Below are 16730 nucleotides of genomic sequence, written 5' to 3' on the forward strand. Positions count from 1 at the left end.
CAATTGATTGGTCTTGGCATTTAGTCTTATATCAGCTGTGTCATCCACAGCTTCAGGAGTGAGAACACTAATCTAAAGTGACATTTCTGTTCTGGCGGGCTTTTCTGCCCTGATGAAAGCAATTACTTCATTCCTAAATGATAATTTGTGGGAGTTTCAACCACTTTAATTGATAATTTTTTTTTGTTCTGAGTTCAATTGTGAAGTGATTAGCTGATTTGGTAAATAGAAATTTAAGGTGTGAAATATACAAGTTGCTCCAAGGTAAAGTGCTATTTATTGGGTAGAGAGAAATTACTAGATAAAGCTGCACTTTTTTCCATTATTATGGAACTGCCAGTTGTATAGCTTAAAGTTCTGGGGGAAAATGAAGAACAAAACACTTTGATTCACGAGGTTTTTGGCAGACACCAAAGCATACAATGAATAGCTTGGTCTTGCTGTGGTTCATTCAAGGGTTATTTGAATCAAGGTGAACATTGGTTGAAAAGGACTGTGCAGACCTCTCGGCTTTCTTTATTACTATTCTAATGACTCATTCTGGAATTAAATCCTCTTATTTAAAGTGTTAAGAATAAAAATGCTCATTGGCTAAAACCAATTAATTTAATTATTAAGTTCAAACATACACAAGACACTTTCTGAAGATGAGGGGAGGCATTCAGTTGAATGGTTTTAATTACTCTTTTGATCTGTGTTACCCTAAGTCAAATGGGTCAGGATTATTCAATCTGAATATAAGTTTTAAAAATGTAAGTATACATCTTGATTTTGATACTTTATCATATGTTAGCAGTTGCAGATGTGGTTTGACACATTTTTAAAGCAATCAATTTCATGTATTCTTACATTTGAAAAAATAATGGTCATTTCACATGTTAAATGAGAAAAATAAGGCAAGAATGAAGGTCAAACTGATTTAGCACATCATACAGTCTTTGTCAGCCAAGCTTAATATATCCTGAGTTTGTGGAACAAATGAAATTTTGCTGCTGTGTTACACTTTGCTTCCAAACAACCATTACAACTGGTTTTATATATTGTGTGAGCATCAGACCATCAAACAGTGCATCTTTACTGACGTGTTGCTGCAGTGATGATCTACAGCAGCAATCTGCCATTTATATAAGGGCAAAATGTGCATCTATATTTAGTTGTGAAATTGGCCTATTATACTCTTGATGTTTACAGAGGCTAACATAAATTAATGATGACAGCTATGAGCAGCGCATTAGTTAAGCAGCAGAGTTCTTACCTTGAACTTGAAGGTTCCAGTTTTAACTTTCAGTATATACTATCCAGCTTTCTTTACACATTTGATGAAGATTTCTGAAATTATTATGTTTTTTTGGAGAGCATCAAAAGACTTCTATTTGTGAGCTTTGTTGTGCATAATACTACCAGATAATAGTTGTTTATGCATTTCTCAATTATATTGTAAGAAAGCTGATATTTACAATCATGCAAAAAAAGAAAATACCGCTGAAAGATTTTTTTCTTTGCAGCAGGCTGATTTGATTGACTTTGAACTCTCTGTGATGTCAATGTGTGGTGGGCTGTTTTACTAAAAGTAATGAAGGAAGGGCAAGCATTGCTTATAGAATCTACTTTTCCCTAGAAAGCCTCCTCATTCAGCTCATGTCAGGGCTAGTGTAGGTACTGTAGTAACTATAGATTTCACTGTTAACTATGACCAAAGATCTGACAAGTATGCAGGTGTTCAAAGGTTCATGAGTTAAAATGCTGAAGCCTTTGATGAATTTTTGATGGCTGCATTTTTAATACAGGTCGACCTTCTTCCTTTGAGGCTGCATGCCAGATTAATTGATAAATAGTAGAAGTCTGTAGTGCTGGGTTTTCCTAAGCAAAACAAGTAGGAAAATCCATAAAATCCTGCCTGTCTGTTTCCTTAGAAGTACTTTAAAAAGGTAAAATTTAAAATGGTTTTGACCTTACCTCTTCTTTCCCCCTACAGTTAGATAACCAAAATGTGCCATGTTCTTTTATAAAGGCTAGATATTGTGTTCTAAAAGTTTACATGAAGGTATTCAAACTGAGGCTTAGAGAGAGGATTTTATGTAGAGAGTGTGTGTATCTATCAGTAATGTCAATATCAGAAGCTGTTTCACAAATATAAATTGTAAAAAAAAACCCTGATAAAATATGGCTGTGAAGAAATCACTGGAGGGGAAGAAGCATTTGGTTAAGTTGGCTTACTTCTGTTGTTTCTCTGTGAATATTTATTATTTACTCTTTGTTATCCTCTGTAGATGTCCACCTATATTGTTTTCATAATCATAACCATTTCTGTGAAGTGGGAAACCAAAGTAATCAATTTTGCAAAGCTAAATTTGATCAACTACAAAATATAACTTACCTCTTTCAATTTAATGAGTCATCATGTCCAAAGTTATTTGTTTTTCCCACTGTGGACAAGAGACCCAGGGAACAAGTGACATCCTTACCCAGCTCCATGGTAGATCCACAGAGATTACAAATCCTGAGTCAATTTCATAATATTGGCTTTGTGATAGTAGCAGTGCCTCTTTAACTTTTTTTGTGATTGTTATATTTTGCTGGCTTCTGGCTTAATTGCAATTTCATTATTTGGCCTTGCCCCCAAATAAGAAGATGGATGCTGTCAAATTTCCACACTTCTGTGGGTATCAGATGTCTTGGCTGAGCTCTCCATGGTCCTGGATTTGGAGCTTTGCATAACTTCAGAGAACTTTCAGATTTGTGATCTTTTGGAATATATTTGGAAAAACCATCTTCCTTCTAGGAGTACACATGCACTCTTTCTGACTAATAATTATCATTGCCATTTAAAAATATTAAATAGAAGTTTTCACAATCTTTCTGAGTAATTCATTCTCTAACAGTTTTTCAGATGTTCGTTTTTATACATAAACAATATTGCTTGTATTGCAATTGAATACCAACTTTTCTGCTTTAGTGCGCTAAAAATGGCTACTTATCCTGTACAGAAAACAATTTACTTATAAACCTTTAAGCTTCCACTAAATAAAACATAACTTTATTTGAACCACTAATTAAGTACACCTGTGGTATACACAGACCATAGGCATAATGGGAACTGTAATAACAGGAAAAATCAGTATCTCTGCTATGAAGTTTTATTTTAAGTGCACAATGTGATATGTTAGACCCAATGAATAGAAGTCATCTTAGTGAGAAGAGAGTGGAAATTCAAAGCATAGAATGATTAGTGTGAAGTGAGCTTAGGTTTTCATTTAACATGTCTTATGTAGTATTACTATGTGCCAGGGGCCATTGTAAACATTTTACAAAAAACTTATTTAATTTTAACAACAACTTTATGAAGTAGATAGTATTATCATCCCATTTCACAGATCAGAGAAACTGAGGCAGTAGAAGTTAAATAACTTGCTCAACTTTACATAATTAGTAGGTAATAGAGCCAGGATTTATACCCAGGCAGTCTGGCTCCAGAATCCATGCCCTTATCAGAGGAAATTTTAGACATTAGATTATTACCCTTTTGGTTCGGGTGATGGACCCCTCCTGAGAATCTGAAAATCACTTACTGACTCCCCCCAAATATATCCATATACACACAGTTTTGCTCATGATACTCAGAGAAATATGTGTATTTGTTTGTGTGTATGCCTTTGGGAGTTGTTTGTTGATTTTGTTGTTTTTTCTTGGGGTGATAATTATTGGTGAGGATATTAATAATGTAAGTTATCGAAGAGAGTTGAAATTTTCATTTGCTGAGGATTAATGAGAAGCCTTTTTTCCCTGATATCCAGAGGCTAAGTGGAAGAATATTATGCAGTGGGAAGTTTAGGCCCAGGGAGTAGCTAATTGTGGATCTGAAGTTTAATAATATTTAGATGGTAGAGAGCAGCGCTATAATATTCTTTGTAACCAATCCATTCTTTCAATAGTGTTCCAGAAAAGCAACCACAATTTGTTGGTTTAGAACAATATATACAAATATAAAGTTTATTTTAGGTTTTAATATTGTCCTTAATTCAATTTGAGAATTACTTATAACTAGGCTGTGCTTCACAAAAGCAAATGAAAGATAAATCCATAATCTGTGTCATTGTCTTAAGGTCTTTAGCTTCATCTATTATACCAGCATCTCAACAACCTTTATAATCCTTTGACTGTATTTTATTGCTGTTGCCCTGAAAACCAATTACTGCTTATTACAAATGCAGTGCTATCACACTGAAAGTCTTCTGAACTATGGTGCCTGCATAATGATGTGATGTGGGAATCATGGAAACCCTTTGTTATTAAGATTATGGCCAAGAAGATTACTTCACTAGGGGGAGTGTGTGTTAGAGTAAAAAAATAAATAAATAAACAAAGGAGGGGTGGGGAAGAGAAAAACAAGCAAGCAGGTAGGGTAGGAACAAATAAAGTAAATAAAGGAAGTTGTACCCAGTGCTCTTTTACAACAGTAAGTAAAGCATCACAGGACAATGTGGAGGCAATGCATTCAGAGACATTAGTGTCTGCTTACTCCCTTCCCTGAGTTGATACAGAAAAGCGATCTCCCCTTTGCCTATCCTTTGGAGCCTGTTGGGTTGATCCCTCTGATCTTGGGCTTTGCCTCTCAATGAGGATTAATTTTTCCTTAGATTATTGATAAGCCTATACATTAATAGCAATTACAGAGTAATTGCTTAGTCCTCTACTTTGCTCCAGTTGAATAGGGAAATTCCTGGTATGAATATTAGGAATATTAATTAGATAACAAATGAATCCATTTGTGACCATTTGAGTGACATGTATAAAGAAAAATTAGATATAACATCCACATAAAACTGCCTTTAAAATTGGCCTCTCAAATTATTACACAATTGTTGAAATGAGTCCTTGATCCATATTTGATCATGACATGTTTCATTTGGCTTGTACTATTTTTAAAAACTTTAATTAGTTAACATAATACAATTGGAAAGTGCCATATGAAAATTCAAATTTTGTTTTCTGGAAACTGCAATACCAGAAATCTGGCAACCCCGGGCAGTGGGAGTTGTATTTGATTACAAGAGCACAACAAAAGCAGAGCACTGAACATGAACCACTGACTGCACCTCCCCTGGGCACAAGTGGAGGAGAAGCCATGTCGAAAGACACAGTTCTTTTGGCACAGCTGACTTAACTATTGTTAGATAAATTGCTTTTATTATATAAAGGGGGGAATGTGAAGCATTCTTTTATCCTAAGATGTTAACCTGGATCCTGGTTATGCTTTGACATATTTTAAGACATCTCTCACTTTACTTGCATAGTTTTCAACAAGCTAAAATTCAGTATTTGTAGAATCAGATGGAGGCCAGCCAAGAGATTGGGAAATAAGTGACATAACAGGGCTTTTCCTTGTAAATTAATGATGTTTCTTCCTGAGGTTAGCTCCTGAAAATTCTCGAGGGACAAAGGTTTTTCACCTGAGACTTCTATGACTCTGAAAATGATAGCATTAACTTGTCTTTCTGAGAAATACATTAGTTAGCTAATGTAGAATAATTTATTAATAGAATGAACATGAAACTTGTTGGGGTATTAGCCCAGCAAGTATCTGGCCAGAGCATTATGTCATTAGTTAAGTTACATAGATTCAGTAAAATATTTTGTAATTCAGTAAGATATTTTGGATGTCTGAAGTGAATATAGTGGTTTCACTGTGAACAGTGTCAGGAATGCTATAATGTAATATGGAATATTATTCTCCATAGTACGTTAGTAGAGAATGGAAACACATTGCTAAATACATTTTGATCTATTCTTCTGGTCTTGCTTCCTTCCTCATTTCTCTCTTTCTTATTATATTATAGTGGGAAAAAAAGAATGCTAGATCCAAAGATTTGAAATGCCTTCAAAGTTCAATAAAATGAATACATAAAGTGACTTTAATAAAACCTTGGTACTGTAAATATTACCTAGTTACTTATCATCAGGGTCTAATTTTGAATTTATTTTTTGTCAGACACAAAGCAGAGCAATTCAGAGTAGGGAGAATTCTCCTTTCAGATGCTCACACACAACTTCAGTTGTTCCAGATTCAGCCCTCAGCAATGTGAGCAAACTTCAAACAGAAATGCACATGAATAGTTAAAGGAAAATGCTGGATCCCACCTGTTGCCTCTTCTGGGAAGTAATATGTCTATAATGTTTATAAATTTTAATAACCCACGCAGGGCTTTATCTTTCAACATTAAATTTATATTATCTGAAGTTTGACTTTTCCGGCCAATGTATTTTATTCTCTAGTATCTTAGAGAATCTATCTACATACTAATGTATGTGCATTAATAAAGAATTAAAGTATTCTCTTATCAATCAGTTATCAGCATGTTTATAAAGTTACATTGAAATCTTCATTTTCAATTTGATGTTTTCTTTATCCGACTGAAGGTGTCATGATCCTTTCTGAGGGCTGGAAACATCAGCATTATATTTGTTGATTCTGTCAAAGTGAGTTGTGTTTGTGTTTACCTTTTGGACCCGAAGATGATAATTGAAAGAGATTTTTCAAAATGTTTCCTTTTGATTGCTTGAGATCGCTTAGTGATTAAAGTTAAATGAACAAAATAATTAGTTTGAGAATAGGTACATGATACAAGCCCAATCTTTTAGATTACTTATAGCCAATTACATCAAGCCTCACTTGTAAACTTTGTTATGTCTTAGAAACAATGAATATATTTCAATGCATGGACAACTGGAGGGGAAAAGCTAAAAAGCATAACACTGTTTTTTACACACTGAATTTGAGTTTGTGACATGTAAGGCCAGAGGTAAAATTTATGCTTTTAGTGGACATTGCCTAGAACTCATTTTACTGTGGCCCTTGAACTTAGAAGTAGTTTTTGGTAGATGTTTTCTGGGGAAAAAAGGAAATAAGAATAAAGCAGTTTGTGTCTGATGACAAAATCACTTATTCTAAACAACACTTTTCCACTTCTTTGATTTCAGTTTACAAGCATTGAGAAAGGAAAAATCCCGAGATGCTGCTCGCTCCCGCCGGGGAAAAGAAAATTTTGAGTTCTATGAATTGGCCAAGTTGTTGCCTCTTCCTGCAGCCATCACCAGCCAGCTTGACAAGGCATCCATCATTCGACTTACAATTAGCTATCTGAAAATGAGGGACTTTGCTAACCAGGGGGACCCTCCATGGAACTTGCGAATGGAAGGCCCTCCACCTAACACATCAGTAAAAGGTAAGCTTTAGGCCACTGTCCTGTCTTGAATATGGTGGTCTGTAGTTGTCTTTAAGATGAAATGTTTACCTTCATCCTTTCTTCTTTTCCTGCATATCAAATCCTTTAAAGGGATACAAATGTGGAAATCTGAACTCTGCATGAGAAAGACACCATGTGAAGGTGAAATAAATCTCTTCTATTTCTACTTTATTTCAAAAAGTCTGTCAACCTAAATAGTCTATTGTGTTATATAAGATTTCAGAGAAATGAGAATGAAATGACTTACATTAAAGTGCTTGGTTTTAATTTATGTTATGCTAATACATCCAAATTCCTCTTGATGGGTGGAGTATGAGAATGTTTGTTAAATGGTGGAGCTAATATTTTCTGCTTTAAGTAACGAAAGAGAGGAAGGGAACAGAGTCCAACTTTAGCAGACATTTTGAGTTAATGATTTTACCAATCAACAAAAATCAATCCATGTATTAATGTTTCAAGTTTCTGTGTATACATATTGCCTAAAAATTGTAAATAGAAACATATACCTTTTAAAATCCTTATTATTACTCTTAAAATTTATTGTTACTCTTAAAACACTATTTTTAAGTGTTAGTGCTTTTTTACTCTGATACTTAAGACAGGTATTTTCTTGTGTGTTCCTGAAATGCCTAATAATTAATGGCATTTTTGGTATTTGAATATGCATGCATATATTTATTGACAAAGATGTGGTGTTGGCCATTGATTTTCTGTCTTTAGGGGTGTATTATACAAGGCATATGACCTAAAGGATCTTCTAGATTTTTACATCTCAGCCTTGAACCTAGACCCTTGATAAGCATAGAATAAAACCAGGCATTTTGGGGAGTTGCAGGCATCCTCCTCTGGGGGTTGAATTAGGTTCTTTAGTTATGTGATTATGCCTTGCCAATTATCTTTGGAAAAGTTCCTTGTAGTCTTACCTGTTGCAGGAAAAGTTACTAGTGGGGAGCTATAATCTTTTATAGGATTCAGATTGAAATGCAGGGTCAAAAGCAATGATTTATTTGCAATTCCATGCTAAGAGCTGTGATCATATATGTGTACATGCATGTATGAGTCTGTTACTTAGGGATTTATGTTGAGCATGTGAGAGAAGGAAAATTTGAATTTAAATTGTAACAGGTTATTTTTCCCTAGAGCAGTGGTTAGAAAACAATTCCTGTAAAGAGTCATATAGTAAATATTTTAGGCTTTGGGGGCTACTCAACTCTGCCATTGTAGTATGAAATCAGCCATAGATAGCATGTAAGTGAAAAGATGTGGCTGTGTTGCAGTAAAACTGTATTTACAAAACAAGTGGCAGCCACCAAATTTGGCCCATAGGCCGTAGTTTGCAGACCGCTGCTCTAGAGTGTAAAAATAACATTGGAAGGTTTAGAACATAACAGAGGTAACTCTAAAGAACAGAACCTCAGTACAGATGGTCCTCAACTTGCAATGGGGTTACGTCCCATAAATCCATCATAAGTAGAAAAGGTCATATGTTGACAATGCATTTAATACACTTAACCTACTGAACATCATAGCTTAGCCTAGTCTACCTTAAACATGCTCAGAACAGTCACATTAGCCTACAGTTGGGCATAATTATCTAACACAAAGCCTATTTTATAATAAAGTGTTAAGTATCTCATGTAATTTATTGACTATTGTACTGAAAGTGAAAAACAGTATGGTTGTGTGAATACTGGAAGTGGGGTTTCTACTGAATGCATATCGCTTTCCCACCACTGTAAAATCAAAAAGTTATAAGTGGAACCATTGTAAGTTGGGGACCGTCTCCATAAGGTAGCCCAGGACAAAGAAACCAAGGCATATTCATGCTGCCCTTTTACAGTCCTTCTGCCCTTGAGAATGCAGATATCAAGTTGGTAATACAGTAATCCATATTCTAGATCCTACAGCAGTAGTGAATTTTCCCAAGCTAACGAAGTGAATATAATCCTAGTAAACATACGTTAGATATATTTTTTTCACTCCAGTTTGAGGTATACGCTATCTTCACGTTTATTCCAAATCATGCAAAATGAAAGGATAAGTACAACAGGTTGGAAACCACACAGGTTGGAATTTGAAATAAATTGATGGGCTGAACTTGTATTTATTTGTTTAGCATAATAATTTTTTCTTTTTCTTTTCATTTTTTGGAGAAATTAGCAATGAATATGCCTTCTTGGTGTAGTGATGGCTATGAAAGTAGAGAAGTTTGAAGTTTCCATTGTCCATCCATTCTTCTGTGATGTGATATTCAAGCTTATTTTAGAATCATGTAAACTTTTAGAGATGTGTGTCATATAGATCAAATCAGTTCTATAGATGTAGATCATATAGAACTATTCCCTTATTTTACAGATGAGGGAAGTGATGTGGAAAGGACTTTACAGTTAAGTGTTAGCAGATCTCAGATAAGACTCCAATTTTCTTGCCTTTCTGTCTAGTGTTCTTTCCATCATATCATGTCATGTTTACAGACACTATTTGCTTTGTATCACCATCATCCAACATTCTAGGTGAAAATTTTGTCAGTTTTGGACTTTATCTAGTAATTCATTTTTGCTTTGTGACCTTCAATCAGTTCCACTCTATAATTACTTATTATGATTGAGATGGATACAAAGAAGATAAAACATAGTCTCTGTCCCTATAGGTGTTGCAGTCTGTGGAAGAGCCTTGTGGTGTCACTGAGAAAAATTAGGAAGTTGGGATGAATGTTTAGTAGCCTGGAAGGTAGATTACAGATTTTACTACTTTAAAAATCCCATCTAGATGATGACAGAGCATCTAAGTTAGCACGTGTACACTTTCAAAATTGGTAAACTGGTGATAGGCTAGAACTGAAGGTGTAAGCATAGTGACTCCATGCTATGTACCCTGGCTCTGAACAGTTGTTAGGAATGCAGTGGGCACATTCTGTAAGCCAGTTCTGCTGTACAATATATGTACAGTCCATTTTATGGCTTTACCCTAGTTTTTTCCTGCAAAACTGCTACTCATTCTAATCAAACATTCATGAAACAACATCAAAGAAATTCATTTTAATTTATTAAGGTCTTCTATGTTGTGCCCTTGAAGAAGTTCATATGGATAAACAAGCTTATATAAATAGCCTGCAGCATCATGTGAAGTGCAGTTCATAATCCAACAATAAAACGATAGACATTACAGTTCGTGCTTCTCCAAGCAGGCTCTTGAATAAACCTAAAGGAATTTGGAAATTTATATGAAAAGTACTTACGCTACGGAGGCAACATTTTTTTTAATGTGATGAGTTGATCATGTTAATAATTAAATTTCAAAGCTTAAATTTAAATTTGTTCCACACAACTATATAGAAATGTAATCATTTTAATTTACTGCTTCAGAAAGGTCCTTTACTCTGCCCCGTATTCATCACATCTTTTCTTAACAGTCTATAAAGGTTGATGAGTTTGTTTTGTGATGCCCATTGTATACAGATTATTACAAGTTATGCTTACAGAAAGAATACTCAGGTGACAGTGTGTAATATGTTCCGAGTCAATTACTTCATGGAAATGATATGTTAAGCAATTGGAAGGTAACAGATAGTTTTTCCCATTATTTTAGAACTATCTGTATTGTTATAATACAGATCAAATCTACAATGAACATTATGCATTATTCAAGAAATGACCAGGCGTTCTCAGCAGTGTTTCAGCTAAATAACTGATGATTGTAACCTTTAAAGAAATCTCATTGTGGTGACTGTTGGTAAATCACTTCTCCATTCATAGTAATCTCTATTTAGAGGCTATCTAGAAACCATTATATCTTTTATTAATCTTAAAAGCAGTAGCTGCTGATTTGACATTTGCTAAAACTAGATAAATTTTCTGTATTTCTGATATCACAGACCAGTCAATTTTTGGAGTATGTCTGCTGCAACTCTATTAATCTGGGAATATTTACCATTGTAAGCCTAAGTTTTATTTCAGTTTAAACATTATGCTTTTAAACAACAATTTCCTATGTGTTTGACAAGAGGCAATGCTAAAATATGTAAAATATAAGACATTCTTAGCCTTTGGAAAGGAGCAATTGAAAAATATGCAAGACAACTGTTGATTAAAATTGACTGAACACATTAGGGAAGAACTTTACTATTTTCATAGGATTTCCCTTCACTATTTCAGGCATCTATTGTAAATAGATGTTTCTGAGAGGAGAGACTTGCAGGTCTTTATGTAAGCAGCACATATCTATCCTTAGCCAAAGACCAGACCCTTGCTTAAGGAAAGATGTTTAGTGGATTCATTTAAAATAGTCAGGTAGTATAACTGAATATAGGCTATCCTTTAGAGTGATGCTGTGTTACTACTATGATGGTTGTCCCCAAAACTTAGATAGCATTTTATGAAATGGATTTTGTTTCAGTAGAAAGATAGAGATTCCAAGACTGTCAGAGTGGTAGATCTTCTTAGACTAAGCAACTCAGAAGTCTTCCAGTTCCTGTTCTGGCATTTTACTGTGTACTGACGTATATTTACTCTACCAAGTGACAGTCAAGCTTGGGGGCAAGTGTCATATTCCTCAATACTAAAAAACCATGTGAGACGAAGTTTCCTAGAATCAGAGCATGACCATATGCAACTGGCCTGTGGCATTCTTTTCTTTCTTTTTACACAGACAAAGGGTAGAAACAAGACTGAAGCCTTAGATTCTGAGCAAAAGCTTCCTGTAGGACTAGGAGAGTAGAGTAAAAGATAGAAACTTGGTTCTTGCTTGATTCCTGTTCTTACCTCACTCATTTTTATTGGACTGAGGGACTGACTCCCAGTTCTGGTCTCTAGTACTATTTGCCTCAATCCAGAGTGGGTGGTGGCACCAAATGGAAACAGAACCATCCAAAAGCTGAGCTGCCAGTGTTCATCACTGTTTATGTTGGTGGTGAGTGCCAGGTGTTACTAGTATATGGAAATATGATATAATTACTTTTTCGTAGGTATGCTTCCAGGGAGGCTTTTTAATATGTGCTCTTATCCTTTTACATATTTCTAGTGCAGTTATGACTTCTGAAAGGAGCTCATTTAAAAACTAACTTTTTACTTTCTTTTATTTTATATCATGATAAGACAAGCATTGTTTATGTCACCACACTTCCACAGGATCAGCATCTGTGACACTGGACAGGAAGGACTTTCTGATAACTGTGGGATTCATGATGACAGCATTTGTCTCTAACACTCTAATTCTTTTGAGTTTCATACTTTATCATAAAAAGCTTTGAGATCTATGAAGGTAGACTCTAGCACATTGAATTATAACTTAATTCAGCATGAAAAATATCATATAGTGTTGCTGGTTTCTTGCTTCATGCCACTGTCAAAGGGTTTGGCTGATCACCATTGTTTTCAGTACATCTGGTACTACTGAGCATCTAGAATTACCTTCAACTCCTGATACTGACTCAAAGAAAGCATATTTTAGAGAGTGATGATTGATGTACTAGTCAGCTCTTGCCAGGGAGCAAGCAATCACAACATATCAGTGACATACAACAATAAACTTTTACTCATGTCACTACAGTTAGTCTGGGGGTTGGCAGATCTAGGCTGGGCTCAGCTGGCTGGTTGTGGTTCGTGCTGCAGTTCTGGCTGGGCTTGACTTCTTGCTGAGGGCTCAGCTCAGGTCTATCCACTGTTAAGTGGCAACAGCTGTTTGGGAGAATCTCTTTTCATGGTGAGGCCAAGGTGCAAGAAGAATGAGCAAAAAGATGCAACACCTCTTAAAGCTGAGGCTCAGAACTGGCCCAGTGTCATTTCTGTACACATTCCTTGGGCCAGAGTCCAAGTAGTGTGATGAAGAGCAAAGGCAAGGGGTGGGGAATTATACTGTACCTGTGTTGGGAGATACTGCAAAGGCACATGACCAATGACATGAATACAGGATGAAGAATAGGAATCAGTAACTTAATGTACCGCATTGGGGGAACTACTTGTGTTTTGTTTTCTGTAGTTTTTGTTTGCCAAAAAGGAGAAGTGGGAATGAGGAATTTTTTTGTAGAGACTTCTGAAAATGTGTGCAAAAGAGTGCACATGTACTCTTTTGCATCCTACATCAGGATTCATTTGTTCCTCTCTCCACTATCATCCTATTTTTCTCTAACAGTACCAAATGCTGAAAACTATACATTTATGTCTCCATACATGTCATCATCTGACCATAATACCCTTCCCCTTTGTAGGGACAAAAGGTAATACTTTTTCCTCACCCATTGCAAGGGTCATGGCTTTAAAAATTAATTTAATCAAGCTGTTCTTGGTTTGAGAGTCCTCAGAAATAAAGACCCAAGGAACCAGGGAAGACTATGTATTTTTATACTTAGGTTTGCTGAAGAATAGTTGTATAGAAATGTGTTTGGACAAAAAGGGTATGATGAAATGATAATAGACTGAGGTGGGGAAGATAGAGAGTCCTGTTTGTCCCGATTCTTCTTCATCTGTCTGTGTAGCATTACTTCCTCTGGGTATAGGGGAGAATACCGTTCCAGAACAGTTTCAGAATACCGTTCTGAAGATTTTCAGAAGAGAAAGAGGAAGGTCAGAAAGTGACCTTTTTATGTTTTATGGCTAGCTTTGGGGGAGAGGAGTTTTCTGTAACCACCTTGAGGAGAAATGGGGGAATGAGAGAAAAGGGCAGAAGAAGGTCAGAGAGAACATCTTGCTTTTGAGGTGCTTCCAATCTCCTTCAGTTCAAAGTACTCAGCATGCCAAAGTGACATACTTTAGGATATCATGTTCTAAGCCCCAACACCTTCTTTTAGGTTTGCTGAAGTCCTATTCAGCTTTCAGAACTCAGCTCAGATGTGACTCTCTTATGTAAATCTCTCCTTCCCCAGAGCATTAGTCCTTTCTTTCTGTAGATTATTGTTATATTCTCCTACTGCTTTATTGTTAACTTATAATTGGTTTCTTTGCATATCTGTCTCTAGATTTGGATTAATCGAGGGAATAGTCTAGGCCATCTTAATCACTTTTATATATCTGAAACCTCATACAATATCTATGAAAGGAGTATTTAACCATGTTTTTAACTTGAATCAGTAGAATTGAATTAGATCTTGGGATTGTTATTAGCAGAGCTAAATAATACTGATAAGGAATTTGGGTGGGTCTAAGTCATAAGCTAGCTAAGAAGAAGGACAAAAAGGAGAGTAAAAAGAAAAGGAAAACCATAAGAAAAATGGAGGGAGAGTGATGAAAATAGTGTGAAACTAGAGGGAAAATAAGGAGTGTATGTAGTAGGAGCTGGAAGGAGTAGTAGCCTCCATGGGATGGCTTCCAGCATGAAAGCAATTATCTCATGGGATGAATAGAGAAGGTGAAAGTTAAAAACAATAGTATCAAGAAACCCGTGAGTATCTTGGGTATATAAATTCAAGTCCACTCAACAAATATCTGAGTATCTTCTCTTAATGAGCTCTTTAAGTTCTCTGCCTTGGAGGTGTGTACAATTCATAGAGAAATGAATGTGAAATAAATAAATAATGGTGTGACAGCATTTAATAAAATTAAACACACCATGTGACCTGCATAATAAAACCCACCCTAGACCTCAGTTTTCTTTTTAAAAAATTTTTAATTTATCAATATACAATGTAGTTGATTTTTTGTGCCCCTTTATCAATTCCTCCTTTTCTCCCCTCTGTTTTCCCCCTCCCCTCATATCAACATCATATGTGTTCACTTATCTTAACAAGTTCAAGGAATTGTTATGATTTTTGTGTCTCCTTCCCCGCACATTTATTTATTTGTGTACTTATTTATTTATTGGCTCCCACAAATAAGTGACAACATATGGTATTTCTCTTTCTGTGCCTGGCTTATTTCACTTAATATAGGTCCATCTATATTGCTTTGAATGGTACTATTTCATTTTTTTTTATAGCAGAGTAGTAGTCCATTGTATAGATATACAATATTTTCCTTATCCACTCATCGATGATGGGCATTTAGGCTGGTTCCAGCTCTTGGCTGTTGTAAATAGCACTTCAATAAACATGGGAGTACAGGTATCCCTTCAACATGATGATTTCCATTCCTTTGGGTATATACCCAGCAGTGGGATAGCTGGGTCATGTTGTAGATCTATCTGTAATTGTTTGAGGAACCTCCATATCGTTTTCCATAAAGGCTGCACCATTTTGCAGTCTTACCAACAGTGTAGGAGGAGGGTTCCTTTTTCTCCACATCCTTGCCAGCATTTATCATTCTCAGTCTTTTGGATATTAGCCATCCTAACTGGAGTGAGATGGTCTCTCAAAGTGGTTATGATTTGCATTTCCCTAATGTTGAGTGATGTTGAGCATTTTTTCGTGTGTCTGTTGGCCATTCATATATTTTCCTTTGAGAAATGCCTATGCAGCTCCTTTGCCCAATTTTTAATTGGGTTACTTGTTTTTTTGCTGTTAAGTTGTTTGAGTTCCTTGTATATTCTGGATATCAATCCTTTGTCAGATGTATACTTTGCAAATATTTTCTCCCACTCTGTTGATTGTCTTTTCACTGTGTTAATTGTTTCTTTTGCTGTGCAGAGGCTTTTTAGTTTGATATAATCCCATTTGTTTATTTTTCCTTTGGTTGCCTGTGCTTTTGGGGTCATATTCATAAAGTCTGTGCCCAATCCTGCTTCCTGAAGTGCTTCCCCTATGTTTTCTTTAAGGAGTTTTATTGTTTCAGGATGTATATTTAATTCTTTAATCCATTTTGAGTTGATTTTGGTATATGACAATAGGTATGGGTCTAGTTTTATTCTCCTACATATGAATGTCCAATTTTCCCAGCACCATTTGGTGAAGAGGCTGTCTCTTCCCCAGTGTGTATTCTTCATGCCTTTGTTGAAGATCAGATGGCTGTAGATGTATGGTTGATTTCTGTATTCTTTTTTCTGTTCTATTGGTCTGTGTGTCTCTTTTTATGTGAGTATGATGCTGTTTTTGTTACTGTTGCTTTGTAGTGTAGTTTAAAGTCAGGTAGTGTTATGCCTCCAGGTTTATTTATTTATTTATTTATTTATTTATTTATTTATTTTAAATTTTATTTTGTCGATATACATTGTAGCTGATTAATGCTCCCCATCACCAAAACCTCCCCCCCTTCTCCCTCCCCCCCCTCCCCCCCAACAATGTCCTTTCTGTTTGCTTGTTGTATCAACTTCAAATAATTGTGGTTGTTATATCTTCTTCCCCCCCCCCCCGGTTTGTGTGTGTATGTGTGTATGTGTGTGTGTGAATTTATATATTAATTTTTAGCTCCCACCAATAAGTGAGAACATGTGGTATTTCTCTTTCTGTGCCTGACTTGTTTCACTTAATATAATTCTCTCGAGGTCCATCCATGTTGTTGCAAATGGCAGTATTTCATTCGTTTTTATAGCTGAGTAGTATTCCATTGTGTAGATGTACCACATTTTCCATATCCACTCATCTGATGATGGGCATTTGGGCTGGTTCCAACTCTTGGCTAT

At 35.6% G+C, this 16730-nt stretch overlaps 1 protein-coding gene across 4 annotated transcripts in view; it reads left to right on the forward strand.

Annotated features, from left to right (window-relative positions):
• Positions 1-16730, forward strand: part of NPAS3 (neuronal PAS domain protein 3) — an 857631-nt gene that overhangs the window by 251165 nt on the left and 589736 nt on the right. For all 4 annotated transcript variants that reach the window (XM_063090950.1, XM_063090951.1, XM_063090954.1 and 1 more), the window contains one exon: positions 6979-7223. In XM_063090950.1, coding sequence (XP_062947020.1) covers positions 6979-7223 — 245 coding nt within the window. The remainder of the gene's footprint in view (positions 1-6978; positions 7224-16730) is intronic.

This window comes from Cynocephalus volans, chromosome 3 (genome assembly GCF_027409185.1).
Source record: "Cynocephalus volans isolate mCynVol1 chromosome 3, mCynVol1.pri, whole genome shotgun sequence".
Taxonomy (NCBI): Eukaryota; Metazoa; Chordata; class Mammalia; order Dermoptera; family Cynocephalidae; genus Cynocephalus; species Cynocephalus volans.